Below are 13,243 nucleotides of genomic sequence, written 5' to 3'. Positions count from 1 at the left end.
ATCTTGCAGTATCAGTTCGCGCACAGCATCCATGGTTTTCGGAACAACAACTGATTTTGGACGACCTTCACGAAATTCGTATTGGAGTGAACTACGACCGCGATTGAATTCACCATATCATCGATAAACACTGGGCCTTGATAGAGCTTCATCGCCAAAAAATGAATTAAGTTCATCCATGCAATTTTGCTGAGTTAATCCACGCGAAAGTGGTAAAAAATAATCGCACGAAAATGTTCACGATTTAATTCCATTTTTGGACCGAGATGAGATCTTTTAGTCACTGTAAACATCTTTTAAGTTACTGTAAACAACACAAATTGCGCTGGTATTTCAAAACGTTCTGAGTACGTAAAAGCCAAAAAATGTCAAACTTTGCGATACAGCTGTCAGTTGCCAGATTGCAACACCAGAGTTGCCAAATCCCGAAATATAAAAGGCACCCCTCGTACTTGTGATACTAATTAGTTGGTACAATTTCTTTTTTAGTTTCCTACATCAATGCCTTATGATGATGTAAAAATATAAAAAATGAGGTATACCCAGATAAGAACTAGCCCAACTTATTGACACTTTTTCGTATTTCCTGATGCTAGAAATGAGTACACGCTTACTCTATCTTCACTTAACTTAATACATTTAAGAACAAAATTTTATAAAAGTAATATTATATTATGAGTTTTATTCTGGAACATATGGAATATATCAAATACCCAAATACCTTAAAATTTACGCAAAGAAGCTTTTGCATTTGATTTCGCATTTTGTTTTTTTTTGTGCTCACGTATAAAGTTTTTAAATTAATTGTATTTATTAAACATGATTTGCAGTAGAGCAAAAATCGATTTCTTTCATAACAATTTGCACTTTTGATTTCCATGGCGCACAGGTCGTATACGTAACATCATTAAAAATCAATTTACACATCACTTAAATAGGCATTCGCACATCTACATATCTGCATATTAATGAATGCATATCCGCATAGTAAACCTCAATGTGACACAATTTGAAAACAAACCGCATAGTAACACAAACATACAGAAGCCAATATTTAAGTGTATCGGCCTATACACACTGGGCCTTAAATCGAATATACGAACTGAAGCGCATGGAAGTATATATTTTTGTAAGTTAAACCAAACACAATAATTTGTAGGAGTGTTGCACAGAGATCTATAATGTAAGAAGAATGAATATGGCATTGTAACAGTAAAGTAGAAGACTCACTTTTTGCTAGTCTCATTAAAAACTCGCTGTTATGTATCTCTGGAAAATATTATTAGCATTCAAGCAGAGCTTCGCAGTCAGTAGGGAAAAAGAACGTATTTTAATGCATGAATGTGCCAAAGAAGTGGTATTTTAGAGCAAAGATATTTTGAAGATCATCGCATATTCATAACAGATTGCTTTACTCAGCGATTTCTACTACTCGTTTGCCTTCAGTTGCCATCGTCACTCTTATTTAATGGGGGCGTCAGTAAAAAGCCTGTTTCGACCGGTTGAGAACAAAGTGAAAGAGGTGTTCGATGATCGGGTTTCAGTGGGTTTCAGTAGGTGTGTGAAGCGGTGGCTAGAGTCTGGTGTACTGTACTCAGAATGGGCTTTTGTCAGGGTAACGCGGGTCTCACGAATTGAAACTATTCGTCTGTTGTTGGTGGGAATTGGACTCAGGCATTCAACGGACGATAATTCATAACTGCCGCTCTAAAGGCAATATTTAAAGCCCGTCTGTACTTCGTTGGGCTCAGTGATTATCTGTTGTGTATCTGGTGTTGACTTAGAGGAGATATTTTCTGAAATAACTGAGAGGTGACTTGGGTTCCAGCAGATTACTATTGCGGTGGTTCCCACGGTATAATATTATTTTAATTTCTTTATTAAGTCTATGATTGCTAAACCTTAGAGAAGAGATATGCAGAAAATTCGTATTGTTAGTTTCTTAGTGACTAAGTACAAAAAGTTTTTCGTATGAATATCAGGAAATAATCTTAGCTGGAAACTAAGATTTCTTTATATTTCATTACTGCTAAAACTCGAAAGCGGTAATGGAAACGAAACATTCTGGATGGAATATTGAAATGTAGCTAATGTAGTAAATGGATTCCAGGTAATAGAAGCAAATTCCATTTTGGATCGGACTAGAGAATTCAACAGCGATTTTCTAGTCTAAGCATCCCTTAAATCTCTCGCATAATCATAATCGTTTCCTTTATCCCCATTGGAGCATAGAGCCTCATCTCTCGCGTAACGCCTTAAAAAATCTAGTTTTGAGTTCTTCAAAAATTCTTCAACAGTAGAAATTTGAAAGCTTAGGGCCGAATAATTCGAGTCGATACGATTTTGAGCTTTCCATGTGGTCATATGCAAATATTAATTAATAATAAACGATAATTTATTTTCAATACTCCATTCATTTGGATTGTTTAAGCCATGGGTAAACATGCGATGAGACCCAGCATAGCTTGAGTTCTCCCCAAGGCCAACTGCCAACTTTACAACTCCAAAAGAAGATGGAATCATCTCAGCAACTGCTCCTCAGCTACCTTGCATTCGTGTGAGTGGATATCAAGCATTGCCACTCTCACATTTTAATTACGATTGAGGAGCTCGCAGACTTGGATATTAGACGCCTATCGAATTCTCTTATTAGCACACATCATTTTTCCATCGATAATTCGTATTCGTCATTGTTCAAATATCTATTCTTTCTTCTATCTCTTCTTTTCCTCGCTTTGGAATGATAAAACAATGAACGAATGCATAGTCTTCCCCCAAGTGAGAGCTTCTCCTTGGAGGGTAGCCATCTAAACTCAACTTACTTAGCGTGTTCTTATCAAAACCTTCGTCAAGCGGTACGTACCTCAAACAAGTCCTGATGTATGCTATCGTTTGAGATGTACACTTTTTTCATAAGGGGTTCCAAGCAAAGTTTTATTCACGGGTGGGACCCTCGCTGCTGAGACTTACTTTTTTCATGATTTCTTTTAGTTTCGAACTTTGTCAATGTCATGGTCTGCGCGTTACCCCAAAACGCACTCGCATTGTATCTTAGTCTGTAGTACGTAAGTACCCTGATGCATTCGATATGCGCCATAATAGATCATCGTGTTTCTCCTCCTCAACAATCGAGAACGCAACATTGCTTATACAGATTTTCAGATATACAGTCGTCAGAACAGCCCCTCCTCTCTCTCTCTTAACTTCACAGTTTGTGGTGGACCATAGCTTCATCAACAGTCCTCCTTCAATTCAGTCTCCCTCCTGCCTCCTTTCCCCAATTACAAACGTTCATCGCTTTTAAGTCTGCTTCTACGTCATCAAGCCATTTCTTTCTTGGTCGGCCTCTCTTTCTGCCTCCAAATGGACCCAAAGTAAACACCCTGTTTTGGATTCTTGGCCCCCTCCGATAGACAAAATTTTAGCGATTTCGCCTGCTATTCCTTTCTGCCGAAAGGTAATACTTAATAATTGCTATTTTCTGAGTTTAAATTTCAAAACAATCAACCGCTGAATGTTTCATATTTTACCCCACCTTTTGCTTGTGAAAATCTACCTCTACTACATATCAAATACTCACCTCAGTTTCCCCTTCCGATTTTCGCAAGTTGCGCACCGTTACCACTTGGATTATGCGAAGTGTGTGTGGCTTGCATAGATTATTGCGGTTGCAGAGTTTTGCTTTGCTGAGAAGACTACCGTGACGTGTCATGGCGTATACGCAACCCCAATACAAAATAATTAAGTTGTTGTCAAGTATTTGACTCATTTGCAATACACTTATCTTTTGTGTTTGTTTTATGTTGTCATCATATCCATTTTAAATATCAAACAAAAAAAGCAGAAGAAAGTAGTCTGGTCGTTTACTAACCGTCTGCTTCCTGTTGTAACCATCAAAAACTGCAACCGTTGCTGGGTGATGAGTGAAAATTTGATGACACATATAATTTTAATGAATTCCAAGATTTGAAATTCAAATTTGCAGAAATGCGACAAAATTCGTGCTAAAATCATTACATGTGACATAATACTGAATTATGATGATGATGTAGTACCCGTATATATGTATGTATGCAGTTCCTGAATTGAAAAAACCAAATGAAATAAATTTCTACGCTCTTATATGACTTTCTTTGAACCATAAGCGCATTAAAAATTGATGATTTTAAAGCTCAGTTGATACTAGACATATTTTCTCCATACACATCAACTCGTCAAATGCTGAACAACAACGGAAATTAGCAAAATAAGGAAAGCGGAAATGTTGACGTAACGGCATTTGGTTGTGTATTTGGAAAGTGTATAAAATAAATTGCATGCTGGAGTTTGAATGAAGGCAAAAGTAAGCTTAAAGTTAGATGAAACAACAAAAATTAAGGGAAATTTTGAAATTAAGAGTGCAGAAAAACTCATTGATCAATCACTAGTGAAAAGTTAATGGAGAATATTTGTGTACTTGCACTCTGCTGAAATGTATGCACACACACCCATTTACCCAAAAACTTAGTGCACGTATTATTGCTAGTACTTCGTACTACCTACCATTTATATCACCAAAGTCTAGTAATCTAGTCGTTCACTTACCTACACACATACTCGTATATTGACATTTATTGGTATTTTCTTTCCTGTGACAATTTTTTCAATTTGCTGCTGCAAGCGAATCAAACAGCAATAAGCAACAATGAAAACACAAAAACATTCCAATAGGAGTCAATGACAATAAGCGCACATGCACATTGGGGCAATGCGAGTACAATTACGATTTTCTCCTTCGCTCATTTATTGTGCAGAGAATAACGGAGGTGAGCAGGTTTGGCAGTGTTGTGTTGAGCTGCATAAACGAATCAATTTAGTGTTGTCTGACACTTGAATTGAGTAAACATGCAAACACATTTACTGACTGTGTCAATAACAAAAACAAAAAAAAAACCGAAGCATTTTAGTAACGAGCAGAAGAAACACCAGAAAGGTGGAAAGAACAGAATGATTAAAGAAATACACGCCTATCTATCTGTGTGCCTCTTTTGCTTGTGTAAATCTATGTCATTATTTTATTCCAAGTAACTGCATATACTCTGGCATATATGTTTTTTCAATCATACAAACAACGGCGAGTAACATATAAAACCGTATCTTCTTTATAGAAAAATCCAACCCACCATCTTCGAAGTAAAAATCTACTAGTAAGTTGTATAGCTAAAATGCAAGGCAGTAACTCTGCAGTGTTTTTTGCTTTTTAATTTTACTTTTCTTCTAAGAAATCGGAGCAGCTCAACTTCATTCTTTCAAAGAAATATTCCAGCCTCACAGTATACATTAATCCAGATAGGCAAAATATTGGTTTGGGGAATAAGTTCGTAGCGTTTTTATATTTTCTTTTATTTTACAATGATTTGTTTGCTGTTTGGCAAGGGGCAAGTATTCATTCGATGGAACTCTTTCTGCTCTACAAAACTATGTTAATTGCATTTTTGAGTTATTTAATTTTTTATTAGTTTTGGGGCTTAGGGGAGATTAACGAGGAACCCATCTTTAGGCAAATCAAATGCAGAAAGTGGCGATGGATAGGCCACAGGTTGAGAAAACCACCAGATAGCATCACGAGAATGGCACTGGACTGGAAGCCGCAAGGGAGCAGTGGTCGCGGTTGACCACAAAACACTTGTAGAAGGTCGATGCTGCGCGAACTAACAGATGACGACATCTCATGGGACGGTGCGAAAACAACAGCACAGAACCGTGTACGATGGAAGCGTCTTGTCGAGGCCCTACGCTCCCGAGAGGAGTGAATAAGGAAAGAAAAAATACCCAGGAAGCAAAAATCAACGTTTTCGACACCTGCTCTTCTTTGCTTTTCATCAAGGCCAAAAAAATTACCGAAGCAGCCCGGGACATTTGCGACTTGTATGGAAAAGGTGTCATAGGCGAGTCGACAGCACGGAAACGGTTTGCAAAGCAAAAAATAGCGACTTTGACGTCGATGACACGTCCCGCAACGGAAGGCCTTCTGAATTCGATGAAGAACGTCTCAAATCACTTTTAAACGAGAACGATCGCCAAGTCAGTCTTGAATTTGGCGGAAAATAAGAACAGCGATCATAAAACGATACTCAATTTAGTAGCCTGTGTGCCTCACGAGCTCAACAGAAAAAAGCAAAGAAAGTCGCCTTCAAATTGCTTCTCAACATCTTGCCCGCCAACCCTTTTTGTACCGAATCGTCACGGGAGATGAGAAATCGAGCCCTTACATCAATATAAAGCAAACAAAGGAGTGGGTGGTTCCAGGAGATACGCCAAAGCCGAGAGTCAAGCCGGATCTTCATCCAAAGAAGCTCATGGTATGTGTTTGTTAGGACTGGGAAATGCTCGAAGAGAATACCACGGTCAACAACAGCTCTACATTGCCTGCGTGAATGAGCATATTCGACTGAAAAGACCTGGTCGGCATGGTCAAGCTCACACTCCTTCACGACAACACCAGGTCCCCAATTCCGTTCAGCATCCGCTATATTCTCCGGACCTTGCACCGACCGACTACCATCTTTTCTGCTCCCTGTCAAACTATATAAAGGGCGTTACCGTCGATAACAAAGAGATCCTTGAAAACTGGCTCCACAAACTTCTTTGACACCAGACCAGGCGATTTTTGGCGGAACGGCATCAACAAATTAGTCGAATGGGTCGTGAGGTGGGAAGAGGTTGTAAACTGCAAAGGCGAATATATAATTGATTAAATTATTGATATAATTATTATTCTTTGATTAAATAAAAGTATTCGGTAAAAACCTCTCCGATTACGGCATTCGGAAGCTTAAGAAGGTGGTAAGGGTCTCCCGATGAATGACGTTTATTGTCTGTCTAAACACTGTTCGCTCCAGTAGTTGTCGGTTCGTTTTGACCTGGATCTCGTTGGCGTAGTTCAAGAGGTGCCTCCTGACGTGCCTGGGAGGCGGCTCAGGCTCAAGCAGGTTGCTACATGGGTGAAACCTGTGGTAGCACCCTAGCAGAAAGTATTTGCTGAGCACTTTGTTGTGCTCCTTTACTGGTGGCATCTGTGCCTCGTTGTATAGGTGTTGGCACAGCTGGTTATGGCAGCCAGTTCTACGTTACCGGAATGACTCGGGTTTTTCCCGTCCAAGTGTTGCCGCTCCAGTAAACTAGCCCTGTCTCGTGCACTGTATCTCACCCCTCTTCCCTATGGACTTTAAGTTTGACACTCTCTTCTTGACGGGATGTTAGTCTTGACGAGCCTGGCAAAGGTAGGTTTAGGGAAAGAGTAGTCGATTTCTTGATCATAACTACTCATAGTATGTAGTATAAATCGTTTTAGGATAGCACCGCCGAGCCTTCCATAGCACCATACTACTAAGTCTGAGCGCTGAAGCGGCGGCCACTTGTTTTCCTACCAGATTTAGATCAGGCAAGTTGACTAGCACTTCAAGCGCTTTATTTGGGGTAGTCCTTAAAATGCCGGTGATGCATAGAAACGCAGTTCTTTAGCTCAGCTCTTGCTCAGCAATTTCGTATAACTTGCCTTTTGTGTTGATGGCCGCCACTATGCCATATAACAAATATCAAAATTGGTCAATACGCTAACTCAATTGGAGAGTAACAAAGATTCTATACGACTTGGTCCTTTATTACTCAATTCACCCATACGCGCTTCATTCGTCACTTGCTCATGCACTTATCCAATTCACTTAACTCCTTCTGTCGTAAAATGCTCCTCAACTCACCGGCACTACCAACTATAGTATGTGGCCTAGCAATTCACTACCTCAATAGTTATTGACGCGCTGCATTTACGCAAATAAATTAATTTATTTTCTAATATTTTTCATGTCTACCCCTTTACAGTTGGCTACACGACAGCGGATGTTGTTTATCGTTGGAATCGCGAGAGACCAGCTGTTGCCATTGCGGAGGATATGAAATTGTCACAATTCGATTTGGTTGATTGCCCGGCGGGCAACCTCACCGATGTGATCTACAAAGCAGCCGCACCGCACGATGGCTCACACACCAGCAGCGGCAGCAGCAGCAGAAGCAGCGGCAACAACAAGAATGGCAATAGAAATAGCAATAATTACTACAACAAAAACGCGGCCAACAATTTCAATCACAATCGTTACAATCAGAAATATGGCAGCAAATCGATGAGTACGTTTGCGGGGCCGGGTGCAAAGAATCAACATGCACGGGGCACTGGGCTGCAATTAGACAAAGGTGCCTTTGGAGGTGGGAGTGATGGCGGTGGGCTGGGTGTTGGTGTGGGTCGCGGTGGTTTGGGGGGTGGTGGTAGTAGTTTGGATGCACCGGGTTCAGTGCGTTTCGAGTCAAGTCGGGCGTGTAAGTAACCATTTGATTTATTTAGTTATAATTTTGTTTATTATGGGGATTGTTGCCTTTTTATCTTCTAATGTTTTCCGGATAGTTATGATTGCTCATATGTCATGTAGGTCAACTAGCGGATGAGTTGGGATGATTTAGTTGAGCGTTAGAGATAATTTGTAATACCATACCAATAACCAAGCGCATTGAACCACTGCAGTGATTAATTTGCACCAACAACAACGTATATAGCCTTAAGTAAAACACTTGACTAGTAACAAAAACAATAAACTTTTGATAGCTCAATGACATACAACTTTTTACACTAAATTAAAAGCACTTTTCTCCTCTGTCTCTCCCTCTCACTCTCTCTCTCTCTCTCTCTCTCTCTCTTATACTAACAAAACAGCTGAGTACTCAATGCTAATGGTGAACTTCCATCTACAACGTCACATGGGCAATTTTCTCATTCAAGTCTACGGCCCTTGCTGTCTATTGGTGGTGCTCTCATGGGTATCATTTTGGCTAAATCGTGAGGCTACCGCTGATCGTGTTTCGCTCGGCATTACCACCGTACTAACGATGACATTTCTCGGTTTGGAAGCACGCACCGATCTGCCGAAGGTGCCCTATTTGACTGCGCTTGATTTTTTTGTTTTTCTATCATTCGCCTTTATTTTCGCCACCATTCTACAATTCGCTGTCGTGCATTATTTCACGAAATATGGTTCCGGTGAATGCTACTTTATTATCGAGGAAATGGATTCGGATACCGAATCCGAGGCCGATGCGCGCACACTAAAGAGCGAATTTAATGTGAGTACCGAGTCGAAATTGTACGAGGTTATACCGCTTTCCATGTGTTCGATACCCATACATAGCGCCGGCGGCAAAGGTTCGACGAGCAGCAGCGGTATCGGTGTGGGCGCTGGCGCACGCGCCCGCCGCAATTCGGGCGCTAGACGGCGTATGCTGGGCGGTGGCCGGAGTGAAGGCGCTGTTGGCGCTGTTGGCGGCGGTGGCCGTTACAATTTTAATTGCTTCGCATGGCCGTGTTTCCGGCGTCGCAAGCGAGGTCGCGTGGGCTTCGATATGTCCGATGAGGATGACGAGGAGGCGCATTTGCGTGCGGGCGAAGGTAAGAGGGAATTAAGTAGTGTACTATTTTGAAAGAAAATTTATTTAATGCAAATTATTTCTTAAAACAAAATTTATTTATGCTACACAGCAGTCGACTTTTTTATTAAAATATTAATACCTATATTGACTATGATGAATACAAAGACGGTTTAGGGAATCAGTGTAAAGTTTTATACTCGGCTTATTCGCAAAAATTCGGAATATGCTAACATTGTTTTTTTGTTCAATTTTATGAATATTTACTACATACGACCCAAAACAAATAAATTAATGAAGAGCAGAATTTCTAATTTTTACTCATAAAAAGATTGAGGTTAAGTCCACGGATTTGAAATCCTAGAGTGTATCGAGAAACTAAATTTATTTAGGGGTATAACTTGGAACAAAGTAGCGGGCACATTGGCTATAGAGGCTGCGGCCTCGTTACCAATAGAACCCTCGTTGCCGAGCCCTTGCTTGGGGCCACACACCAGCGTGCTAAAGTTTAGGAGTGAATAGTTAAGGCTAAGAGCGGTTAACTGGAATCAAATTATGGGGTTACGCTAGGCGAAATCCTTACTGGGAAGAGAGTACAATAAAAAGATGTGTTTAGGAAACTCATAACCCTCCCTAAAGATAAATTAGGAATGCCCACGGGCTTTTGCGCAGTTATCTGCACAGTTCTCTGACTCGGCCGATTACAGCCAGAAAAAAGGTGTCTCAAACAACCGCAGATCGTCGACTAGCTTCTTTGTGTCGTCCCCTAATTCGTCCAGATCATCATCCGGGGCAACAGAGGCGGGCAAGACCTTCACTTTGGCCAACCTGAGGCCGAAGCGGAGTTTAAACTTCGATTTTCCGAGTGCCTGCAGGGACTCGTTGCTAATCAGCAGTAAAACGGAGGAGCTGAGGTTCCTCTACCGTGATGGCAGACCAGTCACTCATTGATAACTCAGGATTTTGTAGCATAAGACACTGGACAATTTCCGAGCTGTCCAGCTTCATTTTCGGCAACCGAATTTAAACTCGTGGCCGCCTTGGAATTTCTGAAGCAGAGATGAGCTTTAGCGAAAACCCTTCCCAGGTGTTGCTAAGCGTAGCAAGGCTCCTCTCCAGAAACCCCTTCGAGACCTGATTGGCACATTTTATTACCCGACAACCTCGACAGATTTCACTCGAGTCGAAGAGAGGTGCTGGTCCTTTATTGTCTATGAGGTGTCTGACGACCATACTAGATATCCGCCCCTCAATAGCATTCCAAAGGGGCCACACCACCCTTCCACTATTGGCTTTGCGTCCACGAGGGCAACTTGGAGATGCTCCCTGGCCACCTCACTGTAAGCAGCCCTCGCGGCCGTGGCTGCCGCACTTGGTGGAGGGCTCCCAACATCTTGGACTGAGGAGTATTTGCTCCTCTTGGCTAAGCGTAACCGTTCACAGGATGTGAGCGGACGCGAGCTCCGTGCCGATTTAGGCTGTTGATGTGGTTGTTATTGTTGTAGCTGGTTAAGCTTAGCTGCGGTCACGGCTTCATACTCTTTGATCGCGTCGTCGCACTTAGCACGATCCTCGATGTCCCGCTCGTGCACTTTACCGGCCTGTTCATTCTTGACAATCTTCTGAGTCCTCCGGATATTGCACTGGAGCCAAAGGGTTTTCGAAATAGCAAATGAAGAAATGAAGCTCCATCTTTTCTGCGCTTTCCTGAGAAATAATTTGTACAGTTCTCCTTTAACAAGTGTCAGGGGGATGCCGATTACCGGGCTACACCACTTGAATATTATTAATTTTGTTTTTGCACTTTTAAAATATTTCTTTTATAAGCAAATACTTATTTGTACTCTTACTTTCAGAGCCCACACCGCATCGTGCCTCCGGCAAACGGCGTATGTCCTTCTATCGGCGCGAAGAATTGGAGGCGCGTCGCAAAGGCAAGCGGGTACCGCAATACAATTCCGTTTCGAAAATCGATCGCGCATCACGCATAGTCTTTCCGATGCTCTTTCTACTCATCAATGTTTTCTATTGGTATGGCTACTTGTCGCGCAGCTCACGAATATTAGCGAATACGCCAACGACCACCTGATGTTACCTTTTAGCAATTTAGATCAAGTCCGGGAGGAAATCAAAGCGCACGGCAATGCAACGGCGTTTGGTACAATGAATTATTCTAGAATATAAAATTGCAACTTGCAAATATTGGCGACATTGGTTAGCTACTAATTGAAATCAAAAGATATTTTTGGAAAACAAATTTGGAAATAAATGCTGCCGTTTATATGAAAAATAAGCAAACAAAAAATCAAAGCAAAAAAATCAAAGAAAAAAAATTAAATTTTCAAAAAGCTTTCGTCCGCTGCCATTGCTTGATAACGTATTTTGCTCAACAACGCAAAATTTATTTCTTCTTCACTAAATTGCTAAAATAAGGAAAATAAACACACTTGTAAAGGGCTTTAGAAACAGGATAAGAGGTTAAAAAGAAACATAAAATATATTTGAAAATATAAAATGAACTGGAGACGAACGTTCTTTAAGTCAGGAAAACACACAACTGTATAAAAAAAAATTATATATGTATCTCAAATGTGATGAAACAGTTAGCTTTAAACAAACAACTTTTAAGTTAACCGCTTGAACAGTTTAAATGCCTCTGGGCTGATATTTGTATGGAAAAGTTTGAAGGCACTAATAGTGTAAGAAGTTTTAAGGCCACAGAATATTGTACAGGTTCACTTTTATGCCTGAGAACGCGAGAATGAGAGTGCATAAGTGTTAGTGAGTGTTATAGTGATGATTTTGTGGAGTGACACTAAACAAATAGGGCCGAATAAATTAGTAAACAAATGTATGTAATATGTAATGAATTAATTAGAACTATTATTATGCAGTTAACAGAGAAAAATTCAATATCGTAAATTAAAAAATTAAAGAACTGCCTACTGGCTGAAGTATTGCGTTAGCTTTATATAGAGTTAATAATGTATAATATGAAAAATCATATGCATATGCCTATATACAATTATGGATGTAAATAATGTTTAGAATACAGAAATAAATGAATAATAAATAATAAATAAATTATTGGATTAGATAACCCGAAACTATATACATATATTACATTATTTAAATTGGCACGCCAAGCTGATTACTCCACTCTTCTTGAAGCGGCGAGATTTTTCCACAATTTTATCGATCTGAGGTAGACTTTTAGGGCTTGCTACTCCGCCTTTATAATCATATTAGCCAGTAAATTTGATTCTAAAAAGAAAATCGCGCGCCTGAAAGCTGCTTACATTTCCGAATTGAATAGAATTCAATTTTTTTTGGTACCTACATAAATTTCGGAACGTATTCTTCAGGAAAACTACAACAGTTATCAGAAACACTAATTAGAGTTGGCCCAAAGTAAAAAAATGTTTCTTTCTCAAAATGATTTGAAAAGAAATCATTACACAGATAATTACGAGCGCAAAGGTAAAAGTGTGTGAAAGTAACGGAAGATTATGATGTTAAGAGAGTCATATTGTGCTCTAAAGACGCATAAATTAGTAAAAAAAAAACAAAAACATTTCTATGGAGAAGAGAGCACACATGTTTTTACAACCAATCGCAGATTTTATCGTAGTGGCCATTATTTGAGTGAGTAACATTTCAGAGTAATTCTCGCCGTACTCAAAACGTACTAAAACATTAATCAAATAATAGAAAAGTTTTTTCCTCATACAAAGCATTTGCCATCTGGAATCGGCTTGAAACTGTAGGTCCCTCCATTTGTGGAACAAGATCA

The 13,243-nt window shown here is 40.1% G+C and overlaps 1 protein-coding gene across 1 annotated transcript in view; it reads left to right on the top strand.

The window, feature by feature from the left end:
- Positions 1 to 12,475, top strand: part of LOC128860191 (gamma-aminobutyric acid receptor alpha-like) — a 37,025-nt gene extending 24,550 nt beyond the window's left edge. Inside the window, exons 5-7 of the mRNA XM_054097502.1 lie at positions 7,861 to 8,352; positions 8,744 to 9,472; positions 11,307 to 12,475. Coding sequence (XP_053953477.1) covers positions 7,861 to 8,352; positions 8,744 to 9,472; positions 11,307 to 11,539 — 1,454 coding nt within the window. The 3' untranslated portion in view covers positions 11,540 to 12,475. The remainder of the gene's footprint in view (positions 1 to 7,860; positions 8,353 to 8,743; positions 9,473 to 11,306) is intronic.
- The last annotated feature ends 768 nt before the right edge of the window (positions 12,476 to 13,243 follow it).

Source organism: Anastrepha ludens, chromosome 4 (assembly GCF_028408465.1).
Source record: "Anastrepha ludens isolate Willacy chromosome 4, idAnaLude1.1, whole genome shotgun sequence".
In the NCBI taxonomy this organism is placed as follows: Eukaryota; Metazoa; Arthropoda; class Insecta; order Diptera; family Tephritidae; genus Anastrepha; species Anastrepha ludens.
The sequence above is the reverse complement of the archived record's forward strand: the minus strand, read 5'-3'. Positions and strand labels throughout refer to the sequence as shown.